At 39.8% G+C, this 21,356-nt stretch overlaps 2 protein-coding genes across 5 annotated transcripts in view; one reads left to right on the forward strand and one right to left on the reverse strand.

The window, feature by feature from the left end:
* The window catches only part of ZFYVE28 (zinc finger FYVE-type containing 28), a 151,588-nt gene extending 142,495 nt beyond the window's left edge, over positions 1-9,093 (reverse strand). For all 4 annotated transcript variants that reach the window (XM_031048432.2, XM_031048431.2, XM_013128909.3 and 1 more), the window contains exon 1: positions 8,873-9,093. In XM_031048432.2, the coding sequence (XP_030904292.2) occupies positions 8,873-8,911 (39 nt within the window). In that variant the 5' untranslated portion in view covers positions 8,912-9,093. The remainder of the gene's footprint in view (positions 1-8,872) is intronic.
* Positions 9,094-12,606: 3,513 nt separating this feature from the next.
* Positions 12,607-21,356, forward strand: part of CFAP99 (cilia and flagella associated protein 99) — a 49,330-nt gene continuing 40,580 nt past the window's right edge. The window contains exons 1-2 of the mRNA XM_034064856.1: positions 12,607-12,732; positions 20,957-21,101. Of these exons, the coding sequence (XP_033920747.1) occupies positions 12,613-12,732; positions 20,957-21,101 (265 nt within the window). The 5' untranslated portion in view covers positions 12,607-12,612. The remainder of the gene's footprint in view (positions 12,733-20,956; positions 21,102-21,356) is intronic.

Consider the following 21,356-nt stretch of genomic DNA (forward strand, 5'->3'; position numbering starts at 1 on the left):
AAAGAAAGTATTGACCCAAATCAGCAGTTACACCAATGAATACCTGCCAGTAAAAAATACGCACTTTTTAACATAAGGTACATCAAATAAGCTGCTTTCTTCCAATGATTTGCTGCTGACAGTGACATCACATGCTTATGCTCACTTTTATACAAAAAATTTAAGACAGCTATGAAGTAAAATAACCCTCTGCTACCTATAGTCTTCAAAACAGACTTCCAGAACTGGCCAAACTCACCAGCAGACACACACATGTCAAATAGAAACACACATACTAAAAAACTCAAACAACACAGCACTTTCCAATCCTCTTTACAGCCACCCAATGGAGCGTATGTACACACTTGTAAAAATGCAATACATTTCACTCATGGCACTATATGTCCTTACAGGACCTACTCATGTAAACACGCAACCAATCATTTTTAAGGTTGAACATGCACCAGTCATTACCGAGGGACACTGGAAAACCTAGTTTCCATTTCCACTTCATCTCACACGCCTCAGTGAGGACATGCAAGACGATTTAAAATACAAAGCAAAATAAATCATGGGTTCAAGATGAGATTTGTTTGATGACTCTTTGCATTTTTTTCCTGCTCTTTACATATTAACCTTTCTTTATTCTACAAGATTCTTCCATCTATTTTGCACCATAAAATAACATCACATTAACTGCATCAAGGTATTTTCATATGGCTGTCAACTATACTGAGTGTATTTGTCCAGCTTTACAAAATAATACCTTAAAAAGACATTAAATATTATGTTCAGTAGTGCAGGCACTCTCTATACATATATATGAATGTTGAAGACAAAGTAAAAGCAGATAGTGCTTTGAGAGGATTTGGAGGGTTTTACAGGAAGCATGCGGATACATTATCATTCATATGGTAAGAGCACACAAAGTTCAGTAAGTGGACTAAGACAGCAAGGTGAAATTTCCATCAGGAAATTGGTGCCTACAGAAGCAGAGAAAGAGGCACTGATATGAGAGCCCATACCATTTCTAGGCAACATTCCTAGCTGACAAACATCCAAAAGCATCTTAGAGTCAAACATACAAGACACTTTTCACATTCCGTTCCTTTCACGGAAGGAAACAATAAGGTGGATAAAGTGGGGGTCTGAACATCCGATGAACTTCAGAATGTCCGGAAACATTTCCTACATTGAAAGGCTTACAAGGAAGCTGATAATTAGAAGAAGGCAAAGCAGAATTGCAGAACACCCTGAGCATCCGGTTAGTTTAGCTTCAACCACCCATAATTCTCAGAGATCAAAGTGCCAGTCAATGGCAGGAATTAACACATTCCAGCATAAATACCACCAAATTTAAACTGACCTGTGTCCCATTTGAAAATAAAGAACACATGTTTTTAAATACTATGAGAGTAATACCCTCAAACTATTTTTCTTGCATTTTTATGCAAGGCATTTTCTTCCATCCTATCTTCTTCACATCTCAACCCTTTAGTGTTCTCCTCCCCCATTTGCTTTCCTTTCACTCATTCACCCAGGGAGGACAGGGTGGTGAATGCAGAAGAATCAGAACAAGAACCGCTGCTTATGGGATCAAAAAGATCAAGAATTGCCAGGCTAGAGGCTGGAGGAAGTAAGACCAAAAAAAAGTCACCGACTACTAGAGAGAAGGCAAGTCCTACAGCCTGCAGGGCAGAACAGAAACACACAGATAGGATGTAGTAAGTCTGACTCTCATCACCAAAATAAGTAAATAAGAGCAAGACCTTTCAGTTATGGCAGCAAGGTATACTGAGACAGAAAGGCTATACCTTTATGTTGTTTATCTCCCCAAAACTCTTTCCCATATCCTAAATCTAGACTTCTATGAAAGGCATTACAACTTATATATCACTCACCTGTTTTCAAATAGCAGGTAGCTGATACTGCCTTAAAGAAAACTATATCCTATTACACTGAGCTATCCACCAGCCCTCAGTTAAGTGCTTTGCTTTAGCTGACTTAGGGATAGCTCAAGTTTATAGGATTCAACAGCTTCAGCTAGCATAGGACACAGCAATTCACTTCCTGAGTGCAAGCAGGGGACATCATGTCCATTATACCAAGATCACCAGTTTGGAATTTTAGGTACAATGAAGAGTTGCAATACTTTGTACTTTAAAGATTAAAACAGTCTGAGCTCAAGAAAGGGAAAAGAGATTCCAATTTAGCAGCATCCTCCAGTAAAACAACCAAGCTAGGGAAACTTGCTCTTTCTTCCTGCACTATGAAGGTTGGTCATTCTTCAAACATGAGCCAAACAAACATACTCAGACTGCAATTAACTTATTTCTAACATCATTACTTAAAAATAGCTTTACAGAATTCATTTAAACAAATGTTGCTGGCACAACCACCAGGAAAGCAGATCATGGTAATTATTAAAGCAGTTAAATGAAGCACATCGAGATTATTTGCACTGTTTATTTTTCAGTTAGTTCAGTATGGAAATACCATCTGTGGTCAAACGCTGAAGGTTTTTTGGTGGGTTTTTTTGTTTTGTCACTCTTCTAAAATAACCTAGGAAGAATTAATTGTGATCCTTAAAAGTATTGTTTTCAAAACGTTATTAAGTACCATTACATGGGGAAGAGAAGAACAGAATCTAAATGTTCAAATCAAATTTCCAAGAGAAAGAATGGAAATTAGTCTAGAGGACAATATGTATTAGGTCACACTAATGGCTGCTTGAAAAACTTTATAAAGAAAACACCTCACTAGAATGAACCTCAGCTTTAAGCACTATGAAGCCATCATTATGGAGACCAGAAATATAAGTGAATTGAAAACTGATTAGACATTTTGAGAAAGAGTGTTCACAAGCTATTGAATTATAAGAGTACAATCTGCAGCTCAGCAAACTCCTATGCTGCAGACTATCATAAGCTTAAAACAAAGCCCAGGGGAAATATCAGTTTCTATTCATCTCATCTTTTTCCCTAGGCATGCGTTATAGGACACAGAAAAAGCTAACCACCAGACATCACACCAGACTAGCTGGACCTGTGATCTGATATACAATGACTCTGCTCACAGTAATCAACATCAAAAATAAGTTCATAAAGGTGTATGTATTTCTCTCACATCAGAAGAATTAAGTACAGCTGAGCAATTCTCTTTTAGATAACTGCAATAGTTTCTCACTTTCCTTCTTCAGATACAGGTAAAATCAAAGCTAAGAAACAACATGACTGCAGGTAATGGTCTTCAGCTAGCAGCAGAGCCAGAATAAAACAGTGAAGAATTATTAGTTTCCACTCTTGTGTTCAAACCACTAGATGGTGCTTCTAAAATGAAGCAGTTCAGTGTGCAAAACTCAAACTGAATAATGTATGGACTTAGAATCATAGACTTACAAGTTGTCTTCCTCAGGATTGTTATCAATAATGCTGATTACAGCATTCAATCACTGCAGCCTCTGACCAGACACCAGCAACAATAATTAAGCCAATCATTGAGATCAAAGAGCTGATCATGAAAATAGTGAAGATCTCCAAAATCTTCAGTCACTGCTGTTTCCCCAAGTAAGAAAAATTCTTCATTCTGCTGTCTGAAAATCATTAGAAATTAATATAAATATTGCATTAAATAACAACTTTTGTTCACGAACTGCTGAGCCCAAAGGCTTTGATCTCTATATGGCACCAATAAAAAGAAGCTTTATGCTACAAATAGCATTTACTTCTTCTTTCACTCCTTATTCAAATAGTTTTCTCCAAGACATTTTTTCCAACACTGAACTCACTCCTCTTCTTTGAAGAAGAAATCCTTCACTTGTAAGATTTGGAGATGATAGCTAAAATAAGATACCAACTGCTTTCTACATATCATTGTAAAATCATCCTTCCTTTTTCATTCACTCCCCCAAAACTAGTCTCAATAGTTGCTTGGCTATGTCACTAGCTTTGTCCTTTTTCCATTTCTGAACATCTCCACCCATCAATCAAAACACTGCTTAAAATAATTCCCCCTCTTCCTGCATCTCATTCGACTGACCCAACTCTGAAAATGCTCTTTACAGTATGTTAAGCCAATAGTTGACTGTGTGATCTTTTTACTACTTTCCATTCTTCTAATTCTTCTAATTCTATTAATCATTAAAGATCCCTTCTTTTTCTACTTGCAATCAATTTTTCCTACAAATATTCCTGCAAACATGTTTTTTTCTCTTCCTCAAAATAAAAAAAAATGACTATTTCCTATTGTATTTCCCATCTTTCACTTTGAGTCAGCTCTGCCACTAAGCAATGCCAACAATACTGCTGAGAAAAATTATTTTATGTGCAGTTTTTCCCATTCACTCACCTTTTTCTTTTTTTAAACACTTCTTGTGCAAAGTAATGCAGAAGATCCAGGAAGTCATTTGGTTATTTATTTGTTGCCACTGGCTCTCATTCTTCTACTTTACAGGGTTGCTCTTGATCCCCTAGGAATGTTCTCTCTTACTTGCATGAGAACTTCTTCCAAGATATCCATTTACTGTTTCTTGGTTTAAGCCTCTCTTTAAATTAGCATACCTGTCCCTTTGTTCAAAGGCCCTTAACAACTACCATAAGTAAAAATTATTACCAGCTATGGCTTGCTTTTGTAAAATGCAAGACAGCCCTCAAAAAAATTAGAGAAAGGCACTGTGCACAAACACAGTGCCTCTCCAGGCACTCTCCAGGACCTGCCACTCCACTTACCCCTAAATGCTATTTCTGATTAGACAGCACCATTGCAGAGCCATGTTAACAGACAGCAAGAACCTCTTGGCTTGAGGTATCCCCTAATCCAGCTGCAGAAAGTAATGACAATTTAAAAAAGAAACCAACGAAAACTACTTCAAAACAAATACCCAGGAATGTAGCAACTGCAATTCTCAGCATCTCCAAGCACTCCAGGGGGAGAAGATGCATATCCTCTGAAGCACGTGAAAGAGGTCTGCTGAGAACCTACTTCTCATAATCATTGACTCCTAGGCAATAGCTGGGGCCATTTCCATAACCTGTCTTCACATCTCCATGCAAGTTAGAACAGACACTTAGGGCTCAGCTCCACCTTGGTTAGTCTTGGAGCAGAGGGCTATTAAAGAAAAAAACCTACACAAACCCGCCAGGTTTCTGCAAGCCTTGTGAGCATTATTTAACTGGGACAAAGCATTCACAAAGCAATATATTAACTACCAATGACTATGAATTTTGTGTGGATTACAAATTCTTCAAAGTTCACTGCAAGAAGTTTGCGTTTTTTTACTATGCAAAAAAAAAAAAAAATAGGAGCAAAAGACCAGGTTAGTGAATGCACAACTGAAATAATTACCTAAAAAAGGTTAGGTTCCAGCTTAATAAAAAACAACACAAGAAAAGCCAAACCAAAACATATTCCTCAGCTTTTATTCTCCAGGTAAAGATTTATTCAGTTTCACAAACAAAAACACAAAACAAGCAGTACTTTTAAACTGCTAAAAATGTTAAAAATAAACATACACTGAGGAAGTTTCAGTCTGTTCTGTTAAACAGATTGAAAACATCTCAAAGTTGTGGTTAGAGGCCTGTCAAACACTAAACAGTTGTTTCAAACTATCAAACTCTAGCTCAATTCTGAAGAGCTGAGCTAGTTACCCAGTTTTTTTCAAGGTGGTCTCTAGATTTAAGCAGCAACATTCACAGGAATTATTCAGAATACACTGGATATCAAATGCATTTCAAACCTCCACAAGAAACAGTCCAGTTCCATATTTTCACTGAATGCTCAAACCTGCTTGCAAGCAGGTCCTGATCTGACACCTGTGGAATGCTCCAGCAGCAGAAAGTACCAGATAAATTCCCTGCAGTGACAGGAGATATTATATCTTTGCAGACAGCCAAATATTTTGATTTAGAAGGGATCATCCTTTGTCTCAGCCTCCAGTGTCCTGAGGAGGTCACACAGAGTAACTATTGTTCCAGTATTCTGCAATTCAACAACACTATTGCATCAAGTCACTCCTCTGCATTTTCTCCTGATTCAAAAGCAAACACTAGTCTCCCGCAGAAAACTTAATGAATTGAATCTGCAGTCCCCAAAAGGAAAACATATCTTACAGACAATATTTTCAAAACTAAGTAATAATCAATGTGGCACAGAGGCTGGAAACAATCTTGTCCCTGCTCCATCTCCAGTACATCAGTTCAAAGTCTGCCTCCTAGCAGCTACACAGAGCACATCACTGCTATTCATTTCATCCTCTGGTTACCTCTACCCGCAGCACTTGATCCCATTTATTAAAATCCAGTGCATCAGCATACCTGAAGAATAGGGCTGGACAGGAAGAGCACTGACTGCACAGGGATCTAGGGAAGTCCTGCTGCTCTTGCTACATGCTCACAACATTAGTCAAGACTTCTACTTCCTATGCCCACATTCCCTCTCCCCTCCTTGGTATGTTTAGAGATGCAGCAGTTACTAAGTAAATATCTCTGCCTAGATGCAGATCCCTGCATCTTACAGTAACTTCATGATTATTCTGACGGTTCAATTTCATTTCCTCATCTCCCCCATTTACAAAGATTAAGCTGAATTAATTTACATATTTTGGGATTGGATTTTTTTCTTAGGAGGAATCATGAAATAGTTCCCCTGGGATTAAGCTAAAACATTAAGCTGTACTCAGAATTTGCTGCATTCTGATGTCATCCCCCCCTGCCTTCAGAAGTACCTCTGGCAGTCAAAGCCATAGGCCAAATGCCCAGTACCATCAAAATCTGCTGCCATGCAGAAATCCTATTTTATGGCAGTAGTATTTGGAATACTTCAGAAGAAGCCTTCCCTGTTATTGGTAGTAGCAAAATCTAACTGATAAAATGGACCTAGCATCCAGAATACCCAATGGAGGATTATAACAAAGCGCCGTCACTAATGATGACAGCCCCACCAGAATAAGTGCCATAAATATACAGAAAAGTAATCTTCAAAACACATTATATTCAAACCCATTTCAAAACAGACTGTGAAACCACTAATCCTACAGATTCCCTGAAACAGGGAAGCAGGTGGTATATAACCAGGAAGGGTACAGTCTCTAAATGTGAGCTCCTCCACCTTACTTTGTTCCAAAGAATTGCTAGTAAACTTCTACATATTTAATTATATTATCCATACTGATCCAATAGGCACATCTGGAAAAATACTTGTTTCTGAAGGAACATACTCTATTACAATTCACCAGTAGCCCATTCTGAACACAGGCACAAATATGATATAGTAAGCTATTGAAAGTAGCAAAAAAACTATTTGCAAAGTACAAATATACAGTAAGAAGGACACAGTGCTGACTTTAACTGCATTAGATAATACTGATTTGCAAGGCCTATTGCCATGTAACAGGCTTAGAAAGTTCATTTATCACAGAAAAGTCACAGAGAAATAGGTGGATACACTGCTTGATTCAGAGCCTGGATGCTGAACAGGCAGCAGAGAAAAAGGAACAGTATATCAGTAACTGAATTCTACCATAAAAAGATTAATTTTCCATTTGAAAGTACATTAACATGAAATCTATTCAATTTTGATAAAAATAGTGACAAAGCTGTATTGGCAATGATTTCTCCTGTGTTTAAGATTACCAGTATTTCTTTTTGTTTATTAACAGTTTCTTAGTTGTTCCTTGGCATAGAACACAAACAAATAACAAAGTTCACTGAAAACTACCTGTAATTTGTTACGTACTTTCAGTTTCTTAATATCCACATTATTTTCCTATGGGTTAACTAACAATAGTATCAGACAAGTGTGCGTTCTCCAACAGCACTCACCAGGGTTACGGCTACAGGCAAAACCCATAAAGCCAGCATAATCTGAACTTTTATTTTGCAGTCTCACCGCACCTCTTCAAAGAAAACACACCAAAAAAACCCACAAAACATCAGCAATACCGGCTGTGATCCGGGAGAATGCACTGTGTGCTGGAGAGGCTTACAAAAGTAAGACTTAACACTATTACTTAAAACACAAGGAGAAACGGGTATTAGTAACAGAGAAGGGCAAAAATGAAATCAAATACTTCATAAAGTGAATAACTGGCTGCTGTAATGCCTGGGCAAAAAAAAAAGGGATGCTGTAGATGTTCAAAACGAGTGATGCCCTTGATATAGGAGCCGAACGTCACATGTGAGCCAAGATCACTCTCCAGACAGTTGTTATTTAACTCGTGCCACAGAATGGTAATTTCATTACAAAGCAAGCTATGATTCCTGGATTCCTTCCAAGAATTTCAAACCGAGAAGAAGAAGGCGGAAAATACGCACCCACCGAGCACCATTCAACTACGTATTTAAGTTCGGAAGTTCTCAGGTGCAGGTGGGCAGCATTAACCGCAGACCGGGGACAGCCGAGCAGCCTGTCTCCGGATGCAGACCGCCGGGACAGCCGCCAGCAGTACGGCTGCGAGACGCGGGCGAGGGAGAAGCTGCTCCGGTGCCCGCCGGCAGCTCCACAGTGGCTGCGGAGGCTCCCGGGTGCCGCCGTGCGCCCCGGGCCGTGCTCTCGCCAGGTCCAGCCCGCAGCACGGCACACGCTCTGCTTTGTCATCTCTGCCTGCGCAGCGGGCGAGCGCTCCGCGCACACCGGTAAGAGCTGCACGCCCGCCCCGCTGCCTCGCACACCCCCGCGGAGCCGCCACCGACCGCGGTCAGCACGACCCGGCCAAAGGGAACCGCACCGAGCCCCGCTCCGCGGCTCCCGGCTGAGCGAGGAACCGGTGCCAAACGACCCGCGGCTGCGCGCCGGGTCCGCGCTTCGACATCCCGACCGAACGGGGCGAGGGTGATCCCGGCTGAGGCGGCTGAGGTAGCGCCGGGCAGCGAGCACCCGGCGACTCCTCACAACTTACCTTGGGTTTGTAGAGCCACTTTCGGAACCTGTTCATCATCCCCGCGGCCGCTGCCACCCCGCCGCCGCCTGCCGCTGCCACGGGGGCTACCGGCTCGGGGGACCGGAGCTAAGCGCTGCCTGTCCGCCGGGAGGGAGAGCTCGGACGGGTCCGCAGCAGCCGCCACCGCCGCTCCCGCTCCAGCCGGTGCGGGGCGCGCGCTCCCTCAGCGCAGACAGCGGCCGCCGGCACCGCGCGCTGCGCGCCCCGCTGACAGCCCCCAAAACATTGCGCGGCCGGCAGCGGCGCTCCCCCCCACCCCTCCCACTCCGCGCATGCGCAGCCCCGGGCCCACGCTCGGCCTCCCCGCGGCATCTCACGCCCCCCACCAATCGGATGGCGGCCAGGGGGCGGACCCCTGGTGTCCTCGCCCCGCCCACTCGCTGCTTATTTGCGTAACAGGAGCAAGGGGGTGAGGGCACTACGTGTCCCAGCAGGCCTAGCGGCGCACATGGAGTCACCGTGCAGCGCGCCTTGGCGCGGGGCATGCCGGGATTTGTAGTCTTATTCCCCGGCAGCCCTGAGCGAGGTTGCTTCGGCACAGGAAGCCTCTGCCGATGGCAGCCGGCCCACCTGAGCCCGTGACCACAGGCGGAGCGATTCACAGCTGCTCCTGAGCGCAAAACCCGAGGAGGGGCGTAACGAATTGCCTGGCAACGGCAGCAAACAATCGCAGCCATCTTTCTTCCCGGCAGCGTAGTTCTTTGCCCCGGGTTGTGCAGTCCTGCAACACTGGAGTGGGCGTGTGAGAAAACTACAGCTCCCAGAAGCCCCCGCGCCCCTTCGCAACAGCGCCCGGCAGGTCCGCCACACGCCGCGGTCTCTGCGGCCGGACGGTCCGTGCCGCCGCTGAGGGAGAGGCGCCGGGGGCCCGGCGGGGCTGGCGGGGGCAGCCAGGTACGGGGTCGGGAAGCACCGGGCTGAAGGTGCCGCTGCCCGCTCGAGGGTTACCTCAGGCGGCGGCCCTCGCCCTGCCCCCGGGGGGTTGCACCGCTGCGGCTGCAACACTCCAGCAGGACCGGCTGTAGCCGGCTGTGAGACCTCGAAACACGGATGGGTGAAATGAGTGATGTGTGAAAGTGTCAGAAGCGCCGGGCAGGCTCTTCACTTGTTTATTGTGTGTTTATAAATACAACAGAAAAGGTCAATGGGGCCTGTGTCGGTCTTTGCTCCCACAGCTCTCATTAACTGTTGTGATTTCGGGCAGGCAGCCAGCCTTGGTGTCCTTTGGCTTACCGATCTCATAAATATAATACACTTTATTTGCAGAGGGTTTTGCACAATTAATATTTAATTGTAAAGTTCCACGAAATACCAGATACTGTGTCGAGTAAAATATTTGCAGTAGGTATGCAAACCCTACTTTGACATGCATGCAACTTAAAAATAAACTTAAGATCCAGGCTGTAGCTCCTCAGGGTGAATGTTCTCCATCTGATGCTTTGCTGCCCTACGGGAGCAATCTGCTGAAAAGAGGACCTGTGCCCAGAACTGCTCCTTGCTACGCTCGGGCGGCAGCCAGCGATGCAGCAGAGTAAAGCAGAATGGCAGGAGGCAGGCACTGGGACAGTTGTACCCTGTGCTCAGTGGTTCTTTTTCTAGCACACAGCTGGGTGAAATCCCCGTTCCATTTTGAGCAGTAGCGACTTGATCTGACCGAATTTTGCAGGGAGGCTTGGTTCTTTTTAAGGACAGCTTTCATCAGAGGGAAGGCAATCCCAGTGTTTGTAGGATAGGAGCACAGGAGCCAGTGTAAAACCTGAAAGCATCGGGTCGTTGAAACCAATCCCTGCACTTATGGGCAAGCTCATCCTATGCAATTGCTTGTAAAATATCTCCAAGCTCCATTGTAAGATAAGCCTAAATTGAGGTCTTACCTCCTGTAAGTGAAATCCTACATCTGATAATAGAAGAAAGTTTCTACCTTTTTGGATAGTATAAATGATAATGTTTAGTATAAATATAATTTTTATACATAGAAATTAGAATATTCCCCTAAATGTCTGTGTGGAAATAAGGGTGCATATCATAACATAAAGCATTTTATTCCTAATATGTATGTTTTAAAACACTGATTATAATAATAGCAGTTTGTTTAAATACAGTCACAAGTGAGGTTCTTTTTATTGAGAACCTCATATGTCCAGAGTTCTCAAGGCGTTACCATATGGCTTAGTTTTCATATTCCAGTTTTATGGATGGATTTAATGATTAATGAGGGCAGGGGTGAATATCAGCATTTACAGAGCGTGAGAGCTCAAACTTATTTCTACTATGCCTTAAGAAGAAATATTTGTCAGTGGCAGAGCTGCTGGAGTTTGAATTACGATTCAGCCTGAATGAGTACAGAGGTATTTCTCTCTCCCTTATCCAAAATCCTTTGTGTGTGTAAGAATTCTGACAGGTACAGAGAAACAGATCACGATTCTCAGAGGAGTGGAAAGATGGTGATTGCCCCTGTGACAGAGATGTGGTAGCACTTCTGGTTTTTATTTACATCCCTTGGCATGATCCAGCCCTATTTTTCTGGACTTTTTATTTTAATTAGACATTTTATCTTGGTCATACCAGGTAACTAAAAGTCTGTATCAAACATAATCAGACAAACTCTTTTTTTCAGCACTTTGAGGTTAATAACTAAAAGTGCTGTTAAGAGAGTTATTATTGAGAATGATAGTGCTGAAAGTCAGAGTACAAAACCACTGTATCTGGAAATCTTATGATATCCTTTTAAATCAAGAAATGGATTCTCTTTACCACAGTGGGAATGAATCATCTTGATCAAGCATTCTTTTCTAACATCAAAATATGATGATATATAAAATGTGTTAACAATTTTCAAAAATATATTTTTATTTTCTCCATGGAAAAATACTTCTGTGCTCATTTTTTCCCATTGCTAAAACAGATTAATGAGTTTCAGCCCTGATCATTACTGTCATTGGTCTTTCATACACAACAACATGCGCATGTATATGAACAAATGCATTGTAGTTCTTGTCATAGGAACATTAAGAGCAAGGTAGCCAGTTCTGCAAAGTCTCAGGCATACAGGTAAGACATCATTTGATATAGATGTCATCCAGTCATTTCACAAACACAGCACCAAGCAGGAAAGGTACCCAACTGCTGGGCCTTCAGCAACCTCGACAGTGACCTAGACTACTGATGTATTGCAACTGCTGCCCAGCTGGCTGACCAACACTGTTTGTTTGCTTCCTTATAATCCCTCTCTATTCCTATTCCTTTGTTGTTTTGGAAAATCAGGCTGCTAATAACAACATGTGATAAGATTTAAGGCTAAACTTTTGCTTTCAGTTGCATCTCATTTGGAAGAGCAAGGTATTGAGTAAGACCTTTACAGCACACATGAGAAAAATCATGCTTTTCTTATTAACTTTAATTATATTTCACCAAATAACCTGATTCAGAAACCATTTTAGGTACCATCCTAAAGATCATTTTGAGACACTTGCAGAATAAGAAATATGTAATTATGTCTACTATTTTATTGATGTTTGCACTGTATTCTCATTTCTCCAGCTAGCTGCTCCACATAACTGTGATTTTGAAAGCTTGACCTAAATGTTCGCTTCTACATTACTACAGTATATCTTCTCTATGAGCCTATCAACATACATTATGCTACAACTGAAGGAAGCATGAAAAATTAATGATTTACTATATTTATAGGATTCTCCATGGTGAAGATGGTCAGCCATGGAAAACATATTGCAATAATAATCCAACAGCTTGACAAATTTAACCCTGAAATTCAGAGCATGGAGGATTTCTTGAATGAATCAGCTAAACTGTTGAAGGTACATTAAGTTTCACTTCATCTTACATAGCATACTTTAGTTTACTATGTGATTTTAAATATAAAGGTATCTGTTTCCTAACATGTTGTGGTAACTTCCATTGATTTCTCTTACAAATTTCTTACGTCTATCACCAGAAAACAAGGAAATAAAGATCAAAGGGGTCGAAAAACTGCTTGGGTAGCAATAAAAAGAAGGGAAAGCAACAACAGTCTCAAATGGATCTGACAGTGATAGGGAAAGTTTCTCATCCACTTTGGACTAAGGACTAAGCTGTTTTATAGTTTCTTATCTCAGGTTTCTGTCAGCACCACCCATTTCTATGTATGAATGCAGTTCAGAAACTGGCTCAACAGATCAGATATTCTTGCTTTGAGGGTATGAGTGACCATCAGAAGAGCGGGATAGAACACAAGTGACAGTAAATCAACCTAGCAGATTTTAATCTAATACTGCAAGTAACCAGACCAAGATTTGCCAATATGCAGCTATACTGGCTGAAGCAGTTTCCATCTTTTCCTAACTGTAGCCTCTTCCTGTTTCTGTGTCCTCAGTGCCACCCTGACTTGGGCTGATACAGCTACTGCATCGTATTTGCTTTAGAAAATCATTCAGGGAAGGCAATAATATTACTTAGATTGCTATTACCTGTGCATGCCACGTATTATCAAACTACACTGGTGGAACACTGATTCTACACTGCCATGTAACTCCAGTGCTCACTTCCACTTCTAGTAATAAGGTCTAAAATTCTGCTGCTCCAGTTAGATAGTCTTTTACATTGATTTTGCATATATATGAATGACTACAAGAATACAAAACTATGGAGGTGTGATATGAAGATCAGAGGCTGAGCCACATATCTTGGGTTCTTACTTTCTTAAACAGCTTCCACTCAGACCCCTAGTTTCTGTAGCTGCCCTCTTGTCTTGTAGTACTGCCTAACTCTGTGCATTCATTTGCTGAATTACATCAAGGATCTGATCTGGGTTCAAAGTAATATTTTTTTCACCAGGCAGACAGCAGGTAAATTCAGCTACTTCTGCTGCCAAAATAAATATTTATAAAAAATTAGTATTCATAACATTGTTCTTCTCAGCCCAGGAAAGGTGATAGAAAGACAAAAGAAGCAGTAACTCCATTAGAGAAACACGAATGTTAAGTTTCATAATAAACCCTTTCAAAAGGGGGAGGGCAGGAAGGATAGCTGATGCCAAAGGTAATGCAAAAATCTTTCTCTGGGATATCTTCAGCTCACTTAGTACACAATATTTTTGCTGTGGATTTATCCAAGAAAGTAAAAAAAAAGTTCTGTGTTTATCTAAAATTCAGCTTTGTTTCAGTACCAAATGGGTGGTATATAATTAATCATGGAAAATTCACTTAATTTCTTTCTTTCATAATAGGCATATGATCCTAGAAATATTGTAGCACAATTTCCGGGCTTGGCCACTGAGCAACCTGCCATTATTAACAGACCCATGCAAAAGCTTCCTCCAGTTTGCATCCTGATTAATGCTATCACTTTAAATCACAGACAAGATTCAAGCCTGTGTGTCTCGTGCTAGCAGCATGACAAATATCAAACCTGGTGTTGTGTGCTACTGACCAGCCAAAAACCAGGAGGGTGAGATTCCATGAGCATAAATCTAAATAACTGCAAGACACGTCTCTCTTGATATTTATTTACTTACTCAGGTATTCAGTATATCAGACTTGTCTTTTCTATAAGTTACCATCCTGTCTTCTATCAGACTTTTCTAATTAATTACTTAATTAGTTTTACATCCCCCAAAAGTATAATAAGATCCCAATCGTTATCAACACTGTACATTTCATTAATATTATGTATCTTCATTTTATTTGGATGTTTTAAATTCTTTATAACCTCCTAATACAATATTTTACATCATGAAAAGAATTTCTATTTGTTGTTCTCAGTGAATGATCAGGCTTGTTCTTCTTCCAGGAAGATGATACATTTTGACTTGTAATTCAGGTATTTACAATCTCCATGTTTATTGTATTGTAAGTTATTAAGTTTCTAACATAATATTGGACTTGGTTTCAGTGCAAATATTTTCAGTAAGAACATAGGTTCATTAGTAATATGATACGTTACTCTGACTTGCAACAAACTTTCACCTTAAATCATGAAGAATCATCTTACGTTCTTGAAGTCTCCTGAAAACAAATAAGGGCAAATAAGTGCTTTTGCTTCCATGTTGTGGCCTTGTTGCTATTAAAACAGAATTCAGTGTGAATTATCCTGAACAACACATTAACTTAAAATAACTATTTTAGTCTCTCAGTTCTTTAAATTATTAGTATTCCCATTCAATTTTACATCTCTATTTCTGTTCTTCATTTAAATATTCAGACTGCTTCTCCTTGTTTATCTTCGTAATGTTTTATCAGACTCCTTTCATCAGACTGATGCCCTCCAGATAATATCCTCATTCTTGTGCACTAAATGTCCTTCTTTTTGTTAAATATTCTTCAATTAAATGAATGAAAATTATTCATATCCAGAGTGATACTCCATCCAGAATATACTGTACATCAGGATACGTTTCATCTGACCATTTATAGAGATGGACTGCGTCCATTGTACCTAACTGAGGCATCACAGGCATTTTTAATTCCTTGTGACTGTTAGAACCAAACTTTTGCTATGATGAGGTAGATTTTAACACTGAATTTACCAAGCAATGTTTGTGCCTTTCTCAATGCAAATAACTCACTTTATTTTCAGTGGAATCCTTTGTTTCAATTACAGTTGCAGGACCAGACCCATCACATTGACCTTTATACATCCCATCTACTGAAAAGCTTACTTCAGTAAAATCATAACTGCCACCCCAAATTCACTGCTTTCCTCTTTTATCCCTCTCATGTTGATAGCAAGATGAACCTATTTATGAGTTTTCCATTTTGCAAGAACATGGTGTAATTTGGCATAGTTCTCCCTAGCTCTCATTTGTGTTGGTTCAGCTGTGTGCCTCACACATGCCCACTCAACTGTGAATAAAATCTCCAAATGTCGAAAGTCAGAGATTTACTTTTAAATCTGAAAATATTCCAATGCAAGATTATTTTGATACATGTGTTGAAAAAAATCCTATGAAATTATACAAGTCTAATTTGTATTACTAGTTACTGACATAAATGCAGATCAGAATCTTTCTAAGGAAAAGATGGAATCTGATTTTTCTACAGTGTCCCATTCATTATTTCTTATTAAGTACAAGGGAAAATAACATTAACTGTACCTCTTCAAGATGGTCCGCATTATCACATGAAGATGAAAATACTAGTTTTTTGACTGCAACATGGACTGTGAATAGCAGAGAAAGGACATTTCCCTACACATACCCTAAGTTCCCAGGGTTTTTTCCTCTATGGAAATTACTGGAAACATTTTCACTGACTTCAGAGGGAAGAAGGTAACAGTTCTGGTAACTGATTCAAAAGTCAGTGAAGTCAATAGCAATATTTTCTTTCATTTCAACAGCATTTTGATTAGGCTCTTGGAGAGAACTACCACTGATATCTAAATTACTATAAATTAATCAGACTGCATCTGCAAATGTACACATTCTGCCCAGTAGTAGACAAGCTAAGTACATACTATTACTCAGTTCTCTTGGGAAGTGGAAGCTATTTTATCTTTTCATTAATATTATCTTCTTTCTAAAATGTTTGTTTCACTTTAAACTACATCCTTATCCTGAGAATCTCAAACAAGGTATGGCTGATGTTCCTTTCCTTCTCTCCAGACACAAGACCTTTTCCTTCTCTCTTTACCCATCTTTTTCTGATCTCTGACCCTTAAATAGGTCCTGTTGTAACCATTCTTATTACCACACACCCATGGTGGCAAAGCCTGCTTTTTGCAGATACTTCTCCATTTAATTCATGCTACCCATTGAAAACTGTCCTACGCTTAAGCTTTCTTACACAGTCTTTTCTCTCCTTGAAGAAACCTGACTGGTTCCCAGTTACAGCTGCGTTGGGGAGCAAGGAAAATATGTCCATGGAAGTGGGCTAAGGGCATTAGGGATTTCAAAAAAGGCGAGATAATGCCTATCAGCACATATTCAGGCTAGAGTCTTTTTTTTTTTACAGGATCATTAAGGATAATTTCAGGCAAGATCATTCTTTTACACCTTGGAAATCGAAAAAAGCTGAAATATAATGCTATAGAGAGAATACTTTCAGATACTTGTATGGGAATGACATTGTGATCGCATATAACTAATTATATCCAATGCAGTCATTGGTCAATGGAATAATATATAGGCTTCTAAGCACTAAAAATATAGAACCATCCAGTATTCATGCACAATAAACTTACTATGCTTTATGCTTACTATGCTTTACACAACAAAACAATAAGCTGTAATATTAGAGATAGAAAAGTTGTTTCCTGAGCACAGCATAGGCATAATTTTCAAGATCTGTTTTGTCTTCTGATAAATTTCAGTATTTGATGCAACAGGAGGTTACGTTTGCTGCACATGTTACTTTCACCTCTGAATTGTCTGGCCTTCCCCATGCCGAAGGACTCACACAACATACTTACAAACATAACTAACTGCTAGTTGTTTCAGAGAAATACATGAGGTAAAGTATACTTTAACAGGTAAGAAGATGGTCTGATGGGCAGAACAAAGGCTCACAAATTAGCATTTATTCATTGTTGTTGATACTAATAACTTAGTGCCTCACCTGGGGCAAATCTCTTATCTGCCCATATTCAATGTTCCTGCATTTACAAAATAATATTAGCCAAGGGGAATCTCATTAAACACAATTAATGCTATTTTTGACAGCCTCATACAGAAGGTGCTATAAATCTGTCATCATACTCTCCTGTTTCAGGATCATTTGACTCACTGACATAAAATGCAACATAAGGCCACACAGAAAGAATGCACTTAGGAAATGGTGCTAGAAATTATACCTACTCACTGTATTACTTTCCAAAAGCAATATGATTTCAGATACACAGATAAATTGTAAATATCCTTGAGGAAGTTTCTTCAGGACGTATGCACTTCCCATGCAGAGAGTATCCTAAATATTTTAAAGCACTGTTTATTGATCCAGTAGATTATCAAAAGGTCTTAACCAACAACTGGCTCACCTTTGAGATTTCTTATCCATGTTTCACCCTGCCCAGTCTTGTTTAGTTTATGATGAGTTCTGATGAGATCACTTCCTTAGATGACACAGCAGCAGGCTACTTAACTATTCTCAATTTCTATATATAGAGCAACTTAACACTTAGTATCATTTGTAATTGAAAGCAGACCTAATTGATAATATTTAGTGACTAGACTTTTTGGCTTGAGGTCCACAGAATTATCAATCAGTACTGATGCTGGGGTCACAGCTGTGCCCAGGCTGCACTTCCTGTCACCTTGTTGCTTACCTCAAGACTATGTAGTGGGTATGTACTTTCTTACTTGAGGAGCAGGCAAGAGTAAGCACTTATTTCTGTGTTTGTCCTAACAACTAACTTCTGACTTGTTAACTCAGAATGCTAAAAGTACTCTACTAGAGTAGAGTAAATGAAAATATGCAATTGAATTTTTATAACTGTCTCTACTGTGTAGGAGATACGATTTGGGCACTGGTGTCATCTTGTTACCTGTTTGCCTACTTCCTATCACCTCTCCAAAGTATGTTTGAAAAGCACTCATTTGTTGTCATACTTTCCACATGTACAATATATCAAAGTACTCAGAAGGTGAATTCAAAGATTGTAATCCAATAAAAAAAACTATATTCTAGCTTTCTAGTGGAGACAGTTGTTAGAGTTTTTGTTGGGCTTGTTTCCAGCTGTCTTGTCCAGTTTTACTATGGGCTTTCTGTTTATTATCAGAGCTACTATTGTCTGCAGATTGATCTATTCATGAACAATGGCATTTGTTCAAGGGGACTCATTGTTTTAGACTCAAAATGTCACAATCCTACTTCTACTGGAACTACTTCAGCCTCTCTCACTTTGCTGTTCAGGTATTTAGGTTTGCTTTTGCCTTTTGTGGTGAATTTTCAGATCTCTCAGATGTCAAATACATGATATGTATTTGAACATTTAGTATGGGGTTAGATTTCTGGATTTTCTCTGCCAGTTTTATGGAAGAACTTTCATGAATCTTCATCCAGAAAAGATACATTTGGAATGGACTGTGTGCCTCACAAGAATCCTCAGTGCTTAGCAAGATGGAGTCCATGCTTCCCATCAGATTAATTTTCTTGTGTATTTTCAGATACGTTCAGTCTCTTTCCGCTGCTCTTCCATTTGTGTCCATCCTATATCTAAGCCTTTCTGTATCTCCTCTTTTCCCCTGCTTTCCTTTTCACTCCTTCCTCTGTGCTCCTTCTTTGCCACCTCACTAAAGTTGGCTGTATTTCCCAAATGCATTACTGTTTATCATGTCAACCACAACTTGTAGGTTCTTCTCTCTCTCAAGTCCTGATTAAGAATGTAGGTGATTCTCAGCATAAAAGACTGAGTGCTTATTCACACTCAGTCTTTAATGCTGCTCAGCAGACTTTATGAAGCTTCCATGTCTCCATGTAATGATTAGTATGGTTACACGCTTGTTTCTTCTTACCCAGCATAGCTGGGCTACAGAATATATTGCAAGTCATATCTGATTACTTCAGTTACAGAAATAGAACTTTTCTGTCATTTTAACTGTCATGAGCCACAAACTGAGCTTGATTCTGTATGTGTATCATTAGTAATATTGTCTATTACAGTTCTGCTAGAGAGAAAGTCAGATGTATTAGTGTAACCCCAATGGCAACAAAGGAATTATAAGGATATATGTAGGTCTAAATTTGCCTGCCTACATGTGTGTGCATATATAAATATATTTGGATATGGTGACAATTATATGAAGACACTATATTTTTTTCTAGTGATGATGCACAAATTGGAAGGAATGAAGCCTGGCTTTTGAGCAGGAGTAGTGAAAAAGAATTATGCTTGCTCTGAAGGACAACCCACAAAAATACACTTGGAATGCTTCTGCATCATTTTTTACATTTGAAAATTAGAACTGTCATTTTAAAGTATTGCTTTGTTTTGTCTGAGTCTCAAAGCCCTTTGTAGTGTCACATACCAGAAAGCATACCAGCAGCCTCTAATACTACCTTTAAACTAGAAATTAATCACATTAGCAAAATAAAGCAATCAAGATGCTAGCAGATAGCCCACTAGGCAAGGAGAACCTCTCGTCCAGTATATTATGGCAGTTCAGTTGTTCCCACATCTCAGAGCTGTGGGAGAGATCATGCATCAAATGTGCATTACATGTTTTTCTTGTTGGCTTCTTGACTAATGCCCTTATGTCAAAGATTCGTTATTGTTTGTCATTTTGTCCTAGTGTGGCTGCCCTTTTCAATTCCTGTAATAAGAAACTGTTCTGGGCCTCAGATTTTACTGCAGTCTTTAAAGGTGGTTCATACTAGAAATTTATCTCATGTAGTAACAGATATTCCATAGGTTATTTATCATGACTGAAACTCTCTGTAAAGTTCAGAGCATTCCAGCTTTTTAAAGGGGTTTTGAGGTAGGTTCCAATGGTGTGCCATGTGCATCTGATCCTCCATTTTTCTGTTCTCTTGTGATATTGCATGATCATGAGTGATGGATCAGAAACAGCCTGCATTAACAAGAATCCTGGTACTCATAGGTTTAGTTTATATCACTTGTGTTCTCTAATATTAGGTTACAGTAGCAGTTAAGAGTCTTTTCCATAATTCCTGTCCAGCTTCTCCCTTCAATTTAATCTCCCCAAGGATCACAGATTTCACTGACAAAGAACAGGTTTCCCACTGGAAAAGCAAACTCTTAAGTGAACCTTCTCATACTGTTGACTAAGTTAATAATTTCTCATAGCTCAGAGACTTCAGATTTCCTTTGCATTAACTGTTGACATTCACACATCAAGACCTTTTAACTAAATGCATGTGTCAGCAGAGAAACTGAAAGTTTAACATTGGAGAAGGTTACATTTTACTTTACAAGGGCCATTAATTTCTTAGGACTGCCCATATTTGATAGTATTCAAAGTACATCAGCCCACCAAAGGCACTGCTCTTCATTTTTCAGGTTATCCAATTACTTCAAAATGGTTGTACTTCTTTTTGGACACAAATTTCTTTCCAGAATACATTAATCATTATTAATTTTGTATCTCTATAGACTCTTAATGTGACAGACCAAGAATTTGCATTGGATACACTAGCTGGATGCATAAAATATAAATCCTTACTGGATGTAGTAGTCAATGCCTTTTTTGTTCAGGATGGGAGATACTGCCTGATTGCTGAGCGTAACCTCTATATAGGTAAGGATTTTTTTACAGTACCAAATGTGTTTACCACAAAACATTAAAAAACATTATTTTACTAGTGTATTTCTTAATATTATATTACATTGGAAGCACTGACATTGTGCCCTAGGCAGTATGCAGTACAGGGCCTTTTTCAGTGGTCTTACAATGTAAAGTCTAAATCCTTGAATTATTATATAGTCTGGAGTCTCACAGGTCCTAAGTGGAATTTTACCTACAAAAATTCTGCAGAATATGCCCACAGACCAG

The sequence above is a fragment of the Melopsittacus undulatus genome, chromosome 7 (genome assembly GCF_012275295.1).
Source record: "Melopsittacus undulatus isolate bMelUnd1 chromosome 7, bMelUnd1.mat.Z, whole genome shotgun sequence".
In the NCBI taxonomy this organism is placed as follows: domain Eukaryota; kingdom Metazoa; phylum Chordata; class Aves; order Psittaciformes; family Psittaculidae; genus Melopsittacus; species Melopsittacus undulatus.